The sequence below is a fragment of the Vipera berus genome, assembly GCF_964194415.1.
Source record: "Vipera berus genome assembly, chromosome: 3".
Classification (NCBI taxonomy): domain Eukaryota; kingdom Metazoa; phylum Chordata; class Lepidosauria; order Squamata; family Viperidae; genus Vipera; species Vipera berus.
In genome coordinates this window covers 62,683,577-62,698,834 of record NC_138204.1, presented here as the reverse complement: position 1 = coordinate 62,698,834, position 15,258 = coordinate 62,683,577, and the positions used below count along the sequence as shown (strand labels likewise).

The window sequence follows — 15,258 nt, the reverse complement described above, 5'->3', positions numbered from 1 at the left end:
TTTTTATTTAAAACCTGTTGTCTTTCTGATCAAGTAATATAATAGTACCTTTTCCTGAAGTAATGGGTTTTCAACTTTATAGAAAACTTTCAAGACAGTATGAGGAAAACTACTGGGCTACCGTTTATGAGACCAATGAATGTGCCTACATGACAAAATTGGGATGGATTTCTCTGCAAGAAAAAAAAATACAGCAGAATGAACAAATACTTCTATTGTCACATAATGCTAAGTAGGAAATGAAGTTTAAATCATGGTTTATTAAACAAGCCATGGTGGCCTAGTTTATTTGTGAAATTGGCACCCAGTGTCATTGTTAATATATAGCAGGAAATGAATAGGCATGCATTACCAATTCTAGAATTTGCTCCAAAGGGTGCCAAAATGCATTCTGTGAGTTTTATATTAAGATGTCTATATGCCTGTAGATACATTAAGACGCATGAGCTGACTTTGTAATAATGCCGCTTGGGGTGTGTGTGAAAGCCCTAATAAGCAGGCATATACATAGAATGAAGGCTACTGCTAAGCTTGTAAGCCGCCCTGAGTCTTCGGAGAAGGGCGGGATATAAATGGAATTAAAATAAAAAATAAAAAAATAAATATTAAAGTAGGCAATAGGTTTTCTGTTTTGGAATATCATGCATGAAGACAAGCTTATTTGCCACTTCTCTGTGTATGTTGGGCTGCACTATACATAATACATATTGGAAAAAGTACCACTCTATGCAAATTTATGGGATAACACTTGCATATATGATTATATATATAAATATATCCATCTAATCAAGTAGACTTTAGCTCAGAAAAAAGCATGCTATAAATTTCTGTTTTGAGACATAGACAGGACATTTTGATTTTCTTAGTGGAGTGTAATAAAATAACATAGAATCATAATGGTTTTACTGATTCATAAAATGAATTCTGATTTTGTCAACCATACTGATTTTATTGATTATATCAATGTTTATTTAAATTGAAAAAAGTAAACTTCCATTAACTTTTTATACTTAAATGTGTTACTTTTTGCTTCTAGAGGATACAAATTAGATTAGTAGAGCTAATTGTCTGATTAGCAGTTTCTTAATTACTTAGTTTTCCAGGACTTTGGTTCTATACATGTAGCAGAATTACACCCACTTATTTTAAATAGAAATTGCTTTGAAAGCTAAACAAACTTTGCTTTCAAACAAAAATAACAATTGATTACAAATTAATCATGAGTCAGCAATGTGATGTGGATGCAAAAATGCTGATCTAGTAGGCATTGACTGAAAATAATTTATTTTAAAAGTAAACACAGTATGATATTATATCAATAAAGGTTTCCAAATCATATATTTTCATGCAGCATTACTCAGACCTCTCCTAAATTATTGTGTACAATTATGGGCACCACACTTAAAATTTAGACACACTGCAAAAAGTTCAGAGAAGGTCAAGGGATTGAAAATTAAGTACCATAAAGAGAGTTTGAAGAAACTGGAAATGTTGAAAAAAAGGGGGTGGGGAGAATATAATATCCTTCAAGTTATGAAGGATGTCATGGTGGGAAAAGCTTTGTATCCTAGAGCATAAAGATAGGAAGAATGGATTTAATTGAATGTTAGAACAGAAAGTTCCTTAATAATGAGGGGATTTGACAGTGAAAATCATTATCTGGGTAAAGAGGTTGAGGGTAGCTTGTGTTTCCTGGATGTATTCAAACAGAAGCTAGACATCCATCTTCTAATGATGCTTTTATTTAGAAGTTCTAGATTTGATTTGATGCTCCTAATGAACTCCACCCATTTTGTAATTCTTAAAATGGAAACCTAACTCAGAAAGTACATAAAAATGTCCTCCTTAAATATTGTTTAGCTTAATCCATGTTTAAATAATCTAACAAGGCAGGATTCAAAATATTGTGCATTCTATTTAAGTTTAATAGAAATCCAATATTCATAGGCAGTAATCCATGAAGGGGAAATAGAAGGCAGAATTCATCAAATATAAATTCTATTAAATTGTTCTAGGTTAAAGTAGACTTTTCCTACCAATGTTATTTTTCCTACTTTTAGAATGTAGGAAATACTGCAGGCAGCTTAATTAACAGCAGAAGAGCTTTGTTTCTTTTTAACTGTGTAACTTTTTAAAACATCTTGTATTCCTTGTTTAGTAGCATCCCAAAATAGAAATCATGTAATATATATACTGCACTATAATATACCATTATAATATGGGTAAATATCTGCAAATGTATGCTGCATCACTTTATATTAGCATATACTGAAGATAAATCCTTAGCAAAAACAATCTGAATGTAAATGTCATTTAGACTGAGAAGGAGAAAAGGCCTGAAATGGAACTTCCCATTCAAACCTCCAGTAAAATGGCTGTTACTCGAACATGACCATGACGATAGCTATTTTCTTCTGGTTAGAGGACATTGGGGTAAAACAGCAGGAATAATATATTGTATGACAGTCAAAAATTAACTTCTAAACAAGGATGCAAAGTTTACTGTCCTAAAAATGCCATATTTCTCTATTCACATTCTGTATCAGTTAAGTCACCCAATTCTTAAAATATTGATTCTATTCTCAAGCAAAAATCAATTTTCCAGAATATGTTCATGAAGAATAAAACTTGACAATGTAAGTAAAATTACATCTTAAAATCCACCCCACAAATCATGCTTGTTTTATTATTTATATTGTATTAATGTATGAAAAACATTTTCTGATACTAGAAAGGCCCAACTCTGATTATTAAAAGTAGTATTTCAAAAGTAGCAAAAAAATGAACCCAAATGTTTACTACTATTTAGCTGCTTAAATCTTAATTTAATCAAGAGGAACAAAGGTTGGCTTAAAAATGTCATATTTCCTTCAAAATTGTAATATTCTTCATGGTGTGATCATTTTGCAGAGTGGTAATGATCTTCTAAATAATTACATTATTGCCTGAAAAGGGATAGTAATATTTAAGTAAGATAAGATGGCTGATTTTTTCATAAGCTTTGGAAACATAATCATAGGCCCAAATTTAAGGGCATAGAAAAATGAAAAAATAAAGGTCTCCTGTAAGGTGATGCTTTCAGCTTTTAGGCCGATACTGATATGGAACTTTAGGATGGCATTAAACAATCCAACTTAATAGATAAACAAGTTTCTTCCCATAGAGGTCATTCTAAAAGCTGCAAAGAGCTGGCATCTCTTTTTGATAAGTGCTTTGTAAAAATGAGATTTCTCCAAATTATAACTCCCATTTGGCTGATACCCAGTAATATGGAAAATAACAGGACCAAGTTATGGATTTCGTCTAAAGCAGGGCTGGAGAAATCTCTTCCTCCTCTCTATCATTCACACGGAGCTGATATTGAGAAAGGGGTCTGTCCTGTAGTCAAGGTGATTCACAAATGCGATTTTCTTCTTTCTTAATTCCACGTGAAATACTGGCGTCGATTGGGCAACAGAAAAAGCAAGTTAAGAATTAATTATAAAACAGCTGTAAAATAAAATGCCAATACCTTCCTTGCCGTTCGCCTTTGTTTTTCCGTGTGCTGGGACCTCTTAGGGCGAAGGCCGCCTTGGGACAGTTGCCTTTTGGCGATTCCAGAAGGAAAAGGAGCCGCTCCAGCTCCAGCTTCCCAGACACGCGCAAACGCACAGCGCCTTCTCCCTCCCCCGGCATCTTCCTCGCCGAAGGAAAACTGCCGAGGGACGGCGTTTTTGCCTCGGCGTTTCCGGCCGCTTGGCTCGGACTTCAGCGTTGGTGAGAAGCCGCAAATCTCGCCCATCCAGCGCGGCAGGTTGCACCGGCTGCGAGAGACCTCCTCGAAGCGCGGTGGGCGAGGGCGCATCCTAAATCGCTCCTGCTCCTTCCTGGCCTTGCCTGGTTCCGGGGAAGGGGCTGCTGCGAGAGCAGGCCACGCGAACCACCACCACCACCCCCCCGGCTGACCCAGAAGGGCAAAAACAAAGAGCGCCGAAGCCCGCGGAGGAAGAAGCCAAACCAATACTGTACAATCAGACTGTTAGGGAAGGCGCGGAAATTTAAAAATGTTTGGACAGGAAGAGAAAAGGAAAAGAAACCGTAAAGGGGGAGGGACGCAGATGGGGACGGGGACGGGAAGGGGAGCGCGCGGGGGGGGGGGGAGAGCGAAGTAACGGTTCTGAAGCTGCCTCTCCCCAGCGGCTTGGCTCTTAGGCGCGAACCCCCGCACGGCCCCAGCCTTGGCTTCGGGCACCTCGGCGGACTGGAACCTCGGACGATTCCCAGCAGGAGAGCCACGAAGCGCCGCGAAGGAAAAGACGCGGCGCAAAGGCCGGGAACAGCTCCGACATTTTGAGCACCTCGCGTCAGGGCCACGCTTCTTGCTCCCGGTCCTTGGAAGGAGTGGAGCGGGGGGGTGGGGTGGGGTGGGGGGGAAACTCCCTCTTCCACCCCGGTTTTGTCCTGGGTCTGGCTAAATGAAGAGGTAGCCGGCTCAGGATTCACACGGATTACCCAGGGGCAGAAAGCCAAATACAGATGTCGACTCCACGGGTGGTGGTGCTTGTTCTTCTGGTGTGCGCGGGAAGCACCTTACCTGCGGCGCAGGGCATCCGGCTGAGTTTGTTGTGGCAGCCAAATTACATCTCCCGCTTCCCCGGAGGGATCGCCCAGGATCTAGCAAACATGGGTTAGGTGCCCTGGGTCGCTTTCAAATCCGCCCTCTAACTTTGTACTTCAGCAGCGAGCGCGCCATTGCTAAACCCGTTCGGAATATGGGCGTGAAAGATCTAGGACGCTGGGGACTCATCTACCTCTCTACTTCTCTTCGTCCCCTCCCGTTAGTTTCTTCTAATATGTCACCTACCTTCTTCCACGCGGGTGATTTTCAGAGGCACTCACTTCTGACAAGTAAACTGCTCCAGCTCTCCCGACCTTTACTTGGGAATAGCAAGTCTCACTGAGATGACCCTGGGATCCAAGTCTCCAAGGCGCAGTTTCCAGGGGTCAAAGAAAGCGCCCTAAAAGTCAGTGGCACTCCGTTCCTGGTGGCGGGCAACAAGACAGTGCAGGACTGGCAAATAACAGAACAGGGCTTGGAGGAAACTGGTTATACTGAGCCATCTCCCCTTTTCTGTTCCCTGAACATGGGCAGAGTGCCAGCCGTCCCAGGGACCGAAGTGAAGTCTTCTTCCAGGTAAACGGAGTCTAGTACGGCTCACCTGCTCCACAGAAGTCAGTCTGAAGATCTTCTCAATTGACTACAAATGCGACTTGGGTTTATTGAGCCCGAATTTTTAAGCCGTTGTAGGCTTTGGATTTCCACCCATATTTAGTCTTGATCTGCTTCAAAGGTGGGACTAGGTGTAGAGAATCCAAATATTAGTGCTCTGAGATAATAAAAAATATAACTCTTTGGTTTGGACAAAGCAGAACATGTCAGATTGAATCGTAATCTCAAATTTGCTTACCTATTAACAAATCCAAATGAAATAAGGGTGTAGCTGCCCACCTCTAAGACATTGCTCTTTAGTGATGTTGGTGCCAAGTGAAAAATAGTTAAAGAGCATGGATAAATATATGGCTTTTTGAGAAAACTTCTGGTGTGATTGGTTCCCCACCTTCTGCATTATATTTAAGGGAAATCGAATTAATGTTACTTGGTTGACAATACTAAGTTCATATTAACCACATTAACTATGAAAAGGTTTTGAAAAAGAGAGAGCATTCTTTCCTCCTTTGGCTTGACATTGGGGAAATCATGCAAGTCATTTCTGAAACCACAGGGTTCAGATGTTTCTTCTGTGTTAACAATTTGACTAACTTTTATGAAACCTAATTATGAAACTCCATCATCTGCTAAAAGCTTGCCTATATATTTACTAGTTTTTCAAATATTAAAGCTTTTTTTAAAATTACACCCCTCATGAGGATGGGAGGGGCAGGTTCACCAGAAAGGAAATATGGACGGACGTTTTGTTTGGTTTTACAGAGAGCAAATTCCTTGGTTTGCTTTTTAATGACTGGAAAATGATATGATTGGTTTAGTTTTTAACTGGTCCTTCGGAAATTTCTTTTCGAGAAAGAAAAAGCTTCTACAATGGAGGAGAAACGCTGGATTGGTCACCCCTCTTGGAAATAACAGTCCTAAGACTTGAGTCACATAAAATATCACACTTTCTCAGGTTTTTATCTTCATAGCAACAGTTGAAGTGGGACACACATCCCATCTTACCACACAGTTGATGCAGAGAATTCTTTGTGGAGGCGAATGGCAATGAATTCTCTCCATTGCAATAAACTGAAGTTTTTAATCAGTAAACTATCAGGAGGAAAGTGAGATTATTCTAAATAATTGATAAAAGGTATAGGTTTTGTAATTTATTCCCATGCAAAATACATCTGTTTTAATAGTCAGCTTTTCTACTCAGCAATCCTAGAACTCCAAGTAACAGTGCAATTCTAGCTACATCTGCTCAGAACTAAGCTCTATTCAGAGTTCAGTGCAGTTCAAACCCACATAGATACATAGAAAACTGCAACCTAAAAGAATCCAATTTCACATTTTTGCTTCTGAGCGTCTGTACTACACTGTTCTATAGAAATTTATGGACTCTGTAAAAGAGGCTTTGATCAAAAATCCGAAGTCTTAACAAAAATAAATGCTTATTCAGGATTAATCCTACTGGAACAAATTTGAGTAAATAGTACTAATTTGGCAGTTTAATCTGAAAAATCTAGAGCATTCCCAAAATCTGATCAAGTCACTAAACATGATCTAATCTTATAAATTACTCTTTTATCTTAAACTTGTGTTTGTGCAAATAGCCAAGAAATCATATTCCCACTCTGTGTGACTTTGGACTTGATACATTCCTTCTTACTTTATTATTATATGTTATATTGAAGCTTCATTATTCAAACTATCCCAAATTGAGATTTCCTCTCTGTTCAGATACATGTGGTGAATCAACTGAACCTTTGGTCCTAAACATGTGTAACTAGAAGAAAGCCAGATTTCAGGAGAACTTCCTTCAGAAAAAGAGACGTTTAGGAGATAAGGCACGGCAATAAAAATATAAGAAAAATAACAATGAAAGCATTTTCAGTGAATCTTCCGTAGACCTTTTGTTAGCTTATCCATCTCATCAAAAGTTTGTGATTCAATTGTCCAAAAGTCTCTCTTTCCCTCCCTCTGCTCCTTCTGGCACAAAAGGTCTTTCACATATACCCTCCTTCATGCACTGTTTCGTATTATGTTAACCTCTGTTAAGCTAGGGATGGGAAATCACAGTAAGCCTTTATAGATCTTGAGAAAGAAAGTTGTCAGCAAGCAGAAAAAGAGATCTTCAACATTCCCTCCCCCCATCCTCCCTTAAATGGAGGGTGGGGTGAGCAGCAAAAGCAAACTTGAAAAAAAGAAAAAGCATTCATAAGATGCCTCCGGGAAAAAGCTGCTACTGGAGTGGTTTCCCCCCCCAGGGAAAAATAACACCCCCATGTCTGCATTTGAAAAAAGACCGACCCCACCTATTTGCATATTTCGATTAAGAGAGAGAGAGAGAGAGAAAGAAAGAGGGGAAAGCAGAGGCGACAGGTGTACAAGCAGGCACTTTGGAGTCCGGGGTAAAGGGTGGGCTTCAGTCCCCGCTGAGGACGCCCTCTCTCCGCCTGCTGTTCTCCAGCAGTTTGGCGACGGCCTGCCTCTTGTAGAGCTTCGCCAGGTCGTAGGCGGTGGCTCCCTTCTTGTTGCGATGCTCCACCCGGCTGGCCGTGCGCTCCAGGAGGAAGGCCACGACAGCCAGGTGGCCCTCTTGGGCGGCCAAGTGCAGCGGCAGGTTGCCCTCGTTGTCCTCCACGTTGACGTCCGCTTGGAACTCCAGCAAAGTCTGCAGCGTGTCGAGGAAGCCGGCCCGGGCCGCGTCGTGCAGGACGGCGAAGCCGGTGCGGTCTTTCAGATCCGGGTCGGCGCCTCGCAGCAGCAACTGCCTGGCGATCTCCGGGTTCCCCAGCTTCACCACCTGAAGGCAGAGAACGAGGAAGAGAAACGCGAGGCAGTGGGCAAATGCGCCCCCTCCCCTTAGGGTTGAGTTCACACGCGTGACACGTGTACCCCCCCACGCTATGGTCGGGCCTTGCCTGCAGAGCCTTTGCCTGTTTGGACTATGGAAAGAAAGCTCGTGGGAAAGTTCGCGCCGGAGCCTACAACCCTAGGAAAGCGGGATGTCAACTTCTTCGGGCATCCCAGGATAGTGAATATATGGCTGGTGCCTTTGATTGGAAGGCTTTCTGAGCTGGGATATTTTGGGATGACACCAGCAGCTGCCTTCTGTATGGTCATCTCTGGCCTCTTGCTTGTTCTTCAGCGTTAATGGTGTCAGAGAGACTACCCACCACCCACTCCTACTCCTGCTTTTAAAAGCCGAATTTCAGTCTTTTCTGAGAGATACTGCAATGGAGAAGCTATAACTGCCAAAACGGTACTGCTCTGACATCCACCCTACACCAAACAGAAACAAATATTGTGAAAACAAACAAATATGATGGGAAACTATATTTCCTGTTGTGGCATGATAGAAATAAAAATATATATTAAAGAACAGGGTAAGGGGATGAGGTTCTTGGCTAAGGTAATAGGTATATAATGATACTGATGGTCTTGTCCTACTTTGATAGACAGTAGGTTTAAAATCCAAAGAGCCCATTTCCCACTTGTATAAAGTACGGAGGACTTAAATGACTATTTCTAATGAAAGATGTGTCCACATAAGGTGTGTAAAAACATAGTGTCTATATTGTGCCTTATTAGCAAATATACTTTATGTGTGAGAGATAGCTCCACTTCTCTCATTTAAGACTTGCCAGTTGCAATTGAGAACAAACCAAACACTATCCTAAACAAAAGGGCAGATGGTGGATTTAGAATGTAATATGTTTTGCAATCCTGGATGGATCTAAATCGTTCTTGGGGAAGGAAGTGAAAGCAAACATGGAAAACTAGTGAAACGAAAGAAGTAAGGGGGAAATTGAAGAATGCCACCATTAAAAACAAAGCTGTGTTGCTTCTGCACTTGCAAAGAACTGAAATATAATCCTATTATGGTCACATTGTAGACTAATTGTAGATTACTCAGAGAAAACATTTTAATCAATGAGTATATTTCCTGTGTCCCTTATCTGTGGACTAACCAATCAAATGGATTTATTTAATTAAAAATATATATCTTAGTAAATTCAGAAGGTCTTACTTCCAAGGAAGTGTATATGTAGGTTTGCAGTTTTAGTTTCTTTTGGGATTGTTATGTGAATGGAAATCAATACCTCTAGGTCTATTGCTTATGTTCAGTTTGAGTAGGAAGTTTTTAAAAGCTGTTGGCTTCCCTAAACATTCCCTTTCTGTGTGGATGTTTTGCTATTATCACTTAAATACACATTTTCTTAAGAATCTCTACTGTTTGTGGTGAAAGAAAAAAAAATGATATAGTAACTATAATTTTTCTTATATTTTCAAAGCCCATCTCAGAGATCCTTGGACTTTTTTTGCTTTCTGAATATTTTAATCGTTGTGTCTTAAAAGCCACAGCCAAATATCACATACTGAAGTTTACACCCTGGTCAAGCTTTGTTACATGGAACAGCTAACTTTCAAAGATCAGGTGTTCTTTTGCTTTCAATATTTTTTCTTCAGTCCTGTTTTACCTACCCATTTATAAAACAATATTGCTGTGTGCCCTTTACATTTTTTTTTCTGGGGAGGAATGCTGTCTTCTGTTTTAGTATACAAAAAAGGAGCAGTTACAGTAAACAAAACTGGAAAATCCATAAAGCAAGAGGGAGTTATGTGAGAGAGCATATAAGACTCAGAATGTAGATCAGCAGCCACAAAGATGATAGTTTACTAGGAGATAATCTCTTCCTTGGTAATCCAATCACCTGCACTCTTGTTTACCAATTTGGAATGCATAGGAGTACAGTTAGCTTTTTGGGAACTAACATCAGTTATTATGATAAAATGAACATGTATTCCTTAAATTTTTATGATTTCACCATCTATCTCCTGTTAAATTCATAATTTCGGGTAAATACTGTACAAAACTCAGGATCAGGTTCCAAAACTGTAGAATATAAAGTTATCCATACTATACAAACTATGAGAAAAGTCTGATTTTAAAGACAGTTTTAGATGTTTCTAAATGTTTTTTTTTCTGGTGTGGAATTGCTTTAACAAGGGAAGGGTACAGATAGTATGCAAAGGCCTAAGCCTAGCTGTTCTTAGCTAGATTGAGAAAGGGGGCCTTCACATAAACACCTGATTTGAAAAGGGAAAAAGGGGAAAGGGGAAAAAGAGAGGAAAAACATTCAGAGAAGAGACAGAAATAATTTAAATGAGTGAGACCATACAAGCCAATGTGTATTTTCACTTTCTTTGGTAAGCAACATTTCGACTATCAATTCAAGTTCTATCATCCACCCACTAGATCTTTCTGGATTACACATACCGAAAATAAGAATCAGCCTTTTCTGTTGTGTTTACTTTTATTCAGAGAGGTGTGTGTGTGTGTGTGTGTGTGTGTAGCTTGCCTCAAATTATGGTTAGTGATGAAGCTGCAATGAAAAGTAGGTGGTGGAAAAGACATTCCCCCCCCAGTAAGCAGAGATGTATCTCGGCTTATCATGAAATGGGGGGGAGGAGGGGGCCCAGAATCATTGGTTCTTATTAAATAGTAAGAAAAAGAATGGGCAACTTAGTAAGGAGGTGGAAATTGAGGTGTACTTCTGTTTTTTTTTTACCAAATTCAGCCATTGGTTGCAAACATGACCTACCTGTTATGGTACAGAAAAACCTAAAAGGATTCAAGGCATTTATGCTCCTTGCACATTAGAAAATAATTTAGGATTACTGAGCTGAATTGGAAAAGAACACCAAGAAAGGTCATATTACAGGAGGGTTTCTTTCCATTTTAAAGAGGAGATTGGGTTGCCGGAGTTTTCAGCCCTCGCCCACAGGGATCCCTCTTACAATATTTCAGAAAGTGGATCCTGTCTGTAGTTGAATCAACAAATTGCTTTTAAGGAGCCTGCTGGATATTCCATGCAGTACTTCCGACCAGATCCACGGTCTTGCATCGGAAAATCCTCCCAGATTTTCACCTACCTTTTTCTTCTTGTCTGGTTGGGCACCCTTACCTCTCCCCCCCTGCCCCCCTCCCCATACACACGTAACGCTTTCAGCACCGTTATCCAATGTTCTCAAAGGAAAACATCTTTCAGCGTGTGCAGGGTTTTAGTAGCTGGAAGAGCTCCAGCAGCCGCCTGTAAATCTAAACACTGGAAATGGGTGTAGACGACGTTATACCTACGGAAAGGAAATTCTCGCAGTGAAGCGATCCACCGATATATCAAAAAGCACCAGAAGGATGGTGAATAACAAAGCATTGGATTTTCGTGATCCAGCTCGCCACATTGTTTCGCCGCACATCGCAGTTATTCAGGGGCGATAGTATTATTATTATTTTTTGCGCGGGGGGGGGGAACATGCTCGCCAGAATGCGAGAAAAAATAAGCCCCAACCGCCACTTTTTAGTAGTCAGACAACACACTCCCGTCAGATACCAAAACAGATATAATCTGGATTTCAAAAAACGAAGTGTTTACCGACCTGCTCTGAAACACGACCTAGCCCGGATTGTTCCTTTCCCTCCCCCTCTGCCTCCGCCACTTGCTTCCCTGTCTCAGAATGTATTTATTTTTTAAAAAAAGACGAGGAGTCTTGCAGACAAGGTTTATCCTGAGATTAGAGAAACATTAAAAACAGGTTTTGCCTCAAGTACGTCACTTTAAGGAGTTGGAACCGTGAAACTTCTAAAATATGGCAACCAACTCGCTTTTTTAAAAAATGCTGATTTTTTTCCTCCCTTTTTAAAAACGGTCCTTTCCCCCCCCCCCCGTCAAACCAGTTCACCTAGTGGTGAACGATCGCCTCTGTCCGCCCAGATACCAACCTGCAGCGCAGTTCTCCCAAATCCATTTTGTGCATTGACGTTTATATTATTTTCCAACAAATTAGTAACTTGCGCTAGGTCCCCTCTGGCAGCTGCGGACGCCAACTCATTCGCCAAAGGTTCGGCCATTCCTTAGGGCGAATGACGATCGCCAACGAGTAGAAAACCCGGGCTCGGATTTGATTATCTTAATGGTTGTTGTTTTTAGCCGGGCATGGCCATCGGAAACTGACAGGAGCGGGGATGTTAAATCTTCTGGAGTAGACCTTCTTGTAGTAAATACTCGTAAAAAAGCTGCTTGCCAGAAGCCCGCCCCTTGGTTCACACGTCATACATACTGCTGCACCTCTAACGCGCACAACACCCGCCCCCCGCCGGACCTTGGCCGGGGCGCATAAATTGATTCAAGCCCTTCGGCGAGCATATCGGACACACTTGGGGAAAAAACCCAAGCCCAGTAAGGAAGGGGAGATGGAGAAAGTAAAGAACAAGGTGGAACAAGCAGAAGAAGCGGAAGGCACAACCCACCAGTTCTGTCCAGCCGAGACCCGGGGCAGGCTTCTTGGAAAGTGGCGGGTTCCGTTGCCGAGGTTGAGGGTCGGGGCTTCTTCGTCCCCAACTAGCAGCCCCCCTGGACCGCCAACAGGAGGAGCGAGGGGGGTTAATCCAGTCTTGATCGCCGGGGGATTAACCAGCCCCGGCAGGAGAGCAGTCGCCCAGCTCCTCCGGGGGTGCGAGGGGACTTCGGGGCTTCCATCCCGGGGCGGCGGTGGTGGACGCGCGGCAGACCCAGCAGCCGTAAGGTCGCGGTTGGTTGGGGCGGGTCGGGCTGAGCCGAGCCGGGAAAACCGGGCACAATCAGCACAGCCGAGAGGTCGCCGCATCTTTCGGCGCGCTGGTTGGTTTCGGCGCGGCTGCGGCAGCATCAAGCTTCAGCTTTGCCGTATCCCCGTTGCTTCCTTTGGACAGGCGACTTCTCGTAGCGAGAAGGGCGGCGGCGGCGGCTGCGCCCGTTTGACAGGAGCCCGAAGGCGCAATCCCAGCCTAGCTAAAAGGCGCCAAAACAACCCTCCGAAGCTGCCGCCGCCGCCGGGGCCGTTCTTCTTTCCGCGCAGAGCGTCGGCAGCCGGTCCTGAGATCTTGTCTGGAGCTGCCGTGGCTGAGTCAAAGTCCGTTGAATTTTTTTTTTCTTTTCAGGATGCCGCCTAGAAAGCCGGTTCCTCCTCCTCCTCTTCCTCCTCCAGTCCACGGTGTGCCTTCCTTCCCCTCCCCAACTTCTCCTCCTCGGGCTTTTTTTGAAAAGGAAAAACATTTGAGCGCTCTTTGACTTGAAACACCCGCCCACATTTTAACGGCAGAGATTTAAGGAGGCGCCACGGAGTTCCCGGCAAAAGCAGGAAGGCCTGGGCGGGAGGGCGAGTCCAAGCCAACGCGCCTCCTCCTCCTCCTCCTCCTCCTCCAACTCGCCTCTTTTCTGCTGGGCTCTGACGATCGGTTCAGGCCGCGGAGCTTGCCGTTCGGGCTTGGTAGGCCTTTTCCCCCCACGCTGTTACCCGGCCAGGCCTGAAGAGAGAAGCTGGGGCAACGAGAGCCTATAGTAGCTATTTTAAGGAGATCGCTCCCCCCCCGACACACACACACACACACACACCGCTCCGTTCTTTAACGTTAGCCTCTTTTCAACATAGCCCGAGAGGTTATTGGTGCCCCCTCCCCCGCTAAACCTTCCACTGCCACCTCCTGGGCGCCCTCGACAATTGTGATATTCGCAGAGCTCCTCGTGCTCCCTCCTCGGTGCAAGACCAGCCTAGACGCACGGCACGTTTTACTACTTTGTGGTGTGGGCGCCCGTGTGAAAATGCGGTTATCTTTGTTAACGGGCACCGCAGGGGAGAGTAAAGGAGGCGGGCCGAAAGTTAAGGCTACGTGTAGGGACTGTTCCCTCTCGTGCATCGGTGATCTCTTTCCCCCCGGAGTGGCATAGCTCCTTCGTCGGAGCTGCTTCTATCTAGGCCAGGGGTAGGCAACCTCGGCTCTTTTATGACTCATGGACTTCAACTCCCAGAATTCCTGAGCCAGCTTAGCTGGCTCAGGAATTCTGGGAGTTGAAGTCCATGAGTCATAAAAGAGCCGAGGTTGCCTACCCCTGATCTAGGCTTTCTCGGCTCCGCTTGCCTACCTCGACCCTGGATCTGTTTGCCTCCGCCACCCCACCCACCCCGGAGCACAACGCACCAGATTGGCAGAAAGGTTAGGTAGCCAAAAGAGAGGCTTGGCTGCAGGTTTTCTTTCTCTGGGTCTGGTTACTAAGGAGACAGCCCAGACAAGGTCACGCTGAAGGGTCAATGTCAGCTTGCTGCAACTGTAGCAAATGAAAAACTTTCTCTCCACCCCCCAACCCCCCCCCCCCACACACACATTCCCATTGCACTTATTTTGAACGCACCTTGGGGAAAATAGGAGAAAGATTGTTGTGAGATTTTAAAATGTCACCAAGGCAAAAATCAGGAGCCTAAATACGATTGTGCGCAGGATCTAGTATTATATTCTTAAAAGGTTGAAGAGCTAACATGAAACAAATGAGTGAAGGAACACTAGAGTCCATCAGTAAATTCTGAACAGATTTTCCTCTAGGGGAAAATGTCTGGTGTCAGTAAACTTAAACCATATCTATTTTATATCATAAGAATAAATCAACTTAATACACTGAATTACTGTGTCCTTGGATTCATCCGTCTTAAGATGCGGCATTCTTTGTTTGATTTGGATTAATGGATCACATGAACATAGCTGGTGGTTTGTCAATCAAAATTGTGGTTTAATATTTAAAACCCATACCAGCAAATAATGATTTATCGAACAAACCATGGGTAAACCATGCATGTTGGGCTAGATAAGAAAAATAGATTATGAGAAATTTGCAACTATTCTTATCTAGCCCATTTTTTGTGTTGTTTTTGTATATGAATGAGATGTGTGGGTCAAAACTCAGATGCAAGACAGGGCAAGAGTAAGCATATTTTTAATATATATGTATTTATTTTTTATCCCACTTTATTATTGTTTGTAAAGAACTCAAGGTTGCAAGCATACCTAATACTCCTTCCTATTTTCCCCCCACAACAACACTTTGAGGTGGATTGGTCAAGAGAGAAAGCGATTGGCCTAAAGTCACCTAGCCAGTTTTTCATGCTTAAGTGGTACTAGGATGATATGGCTACAATTTGTGATTTTAGTGCCAACTTCTCTATTGACTCTGGTTGTTGGAAGCTAGCTGTGA

At 43.0% G+C, this 15,258-nt stretch overlaps 1 protein-coding gene across 1 annotated transcript; it reads right to left on the bottom strand.

Annotated features, from left to right (window-relative positions):
* Window positions 1-6,350: 6,350 nt before the first annotated feature.
* On the bottom strand, window positions 6,351-12,307 carry CDKN2C (cyclin dependent kinase inhibitor 2C). The gene is made up of 2 exons (XM_081323436.1): window positions 11,979-12,307; window positions 6,351-7,997 (listed from the first exon to the last, which is right to left on the bottom strand). The coding sequence occupies exons 1-2, from the start codon at window positions 12,105-12,107 to the stop codon at window positions 7,617-7,619; spliced, it is 510 nt and encodes a 169-aa protein (XP_081179562.1). The 5' UTR covers window positions 12,108-12,307; the 3' UTR covers window positions 6,351-7,616.
* Window positions 12,308-15,258: the final 2,951 nt, after the last annotated feature.

Excerpts from the sequence above, each read along its gene's own strand:
- CDKN2C (XM_081323436.1), bottom strand. The coding sequence starts at position 12,107 with ATGGCCGAACCTTTGGCGAATGAGTTGGCGTCCGCAGCTGCCAGAGGG. Across the intron at positions 7,998-11,978 it reads TTGGGAGAACTGCGCTGCAG|GTGGTGAAGCTGGGGAACCC; the intron begins GTTGGTATCTGG and ends CTCTGCCTTCAG.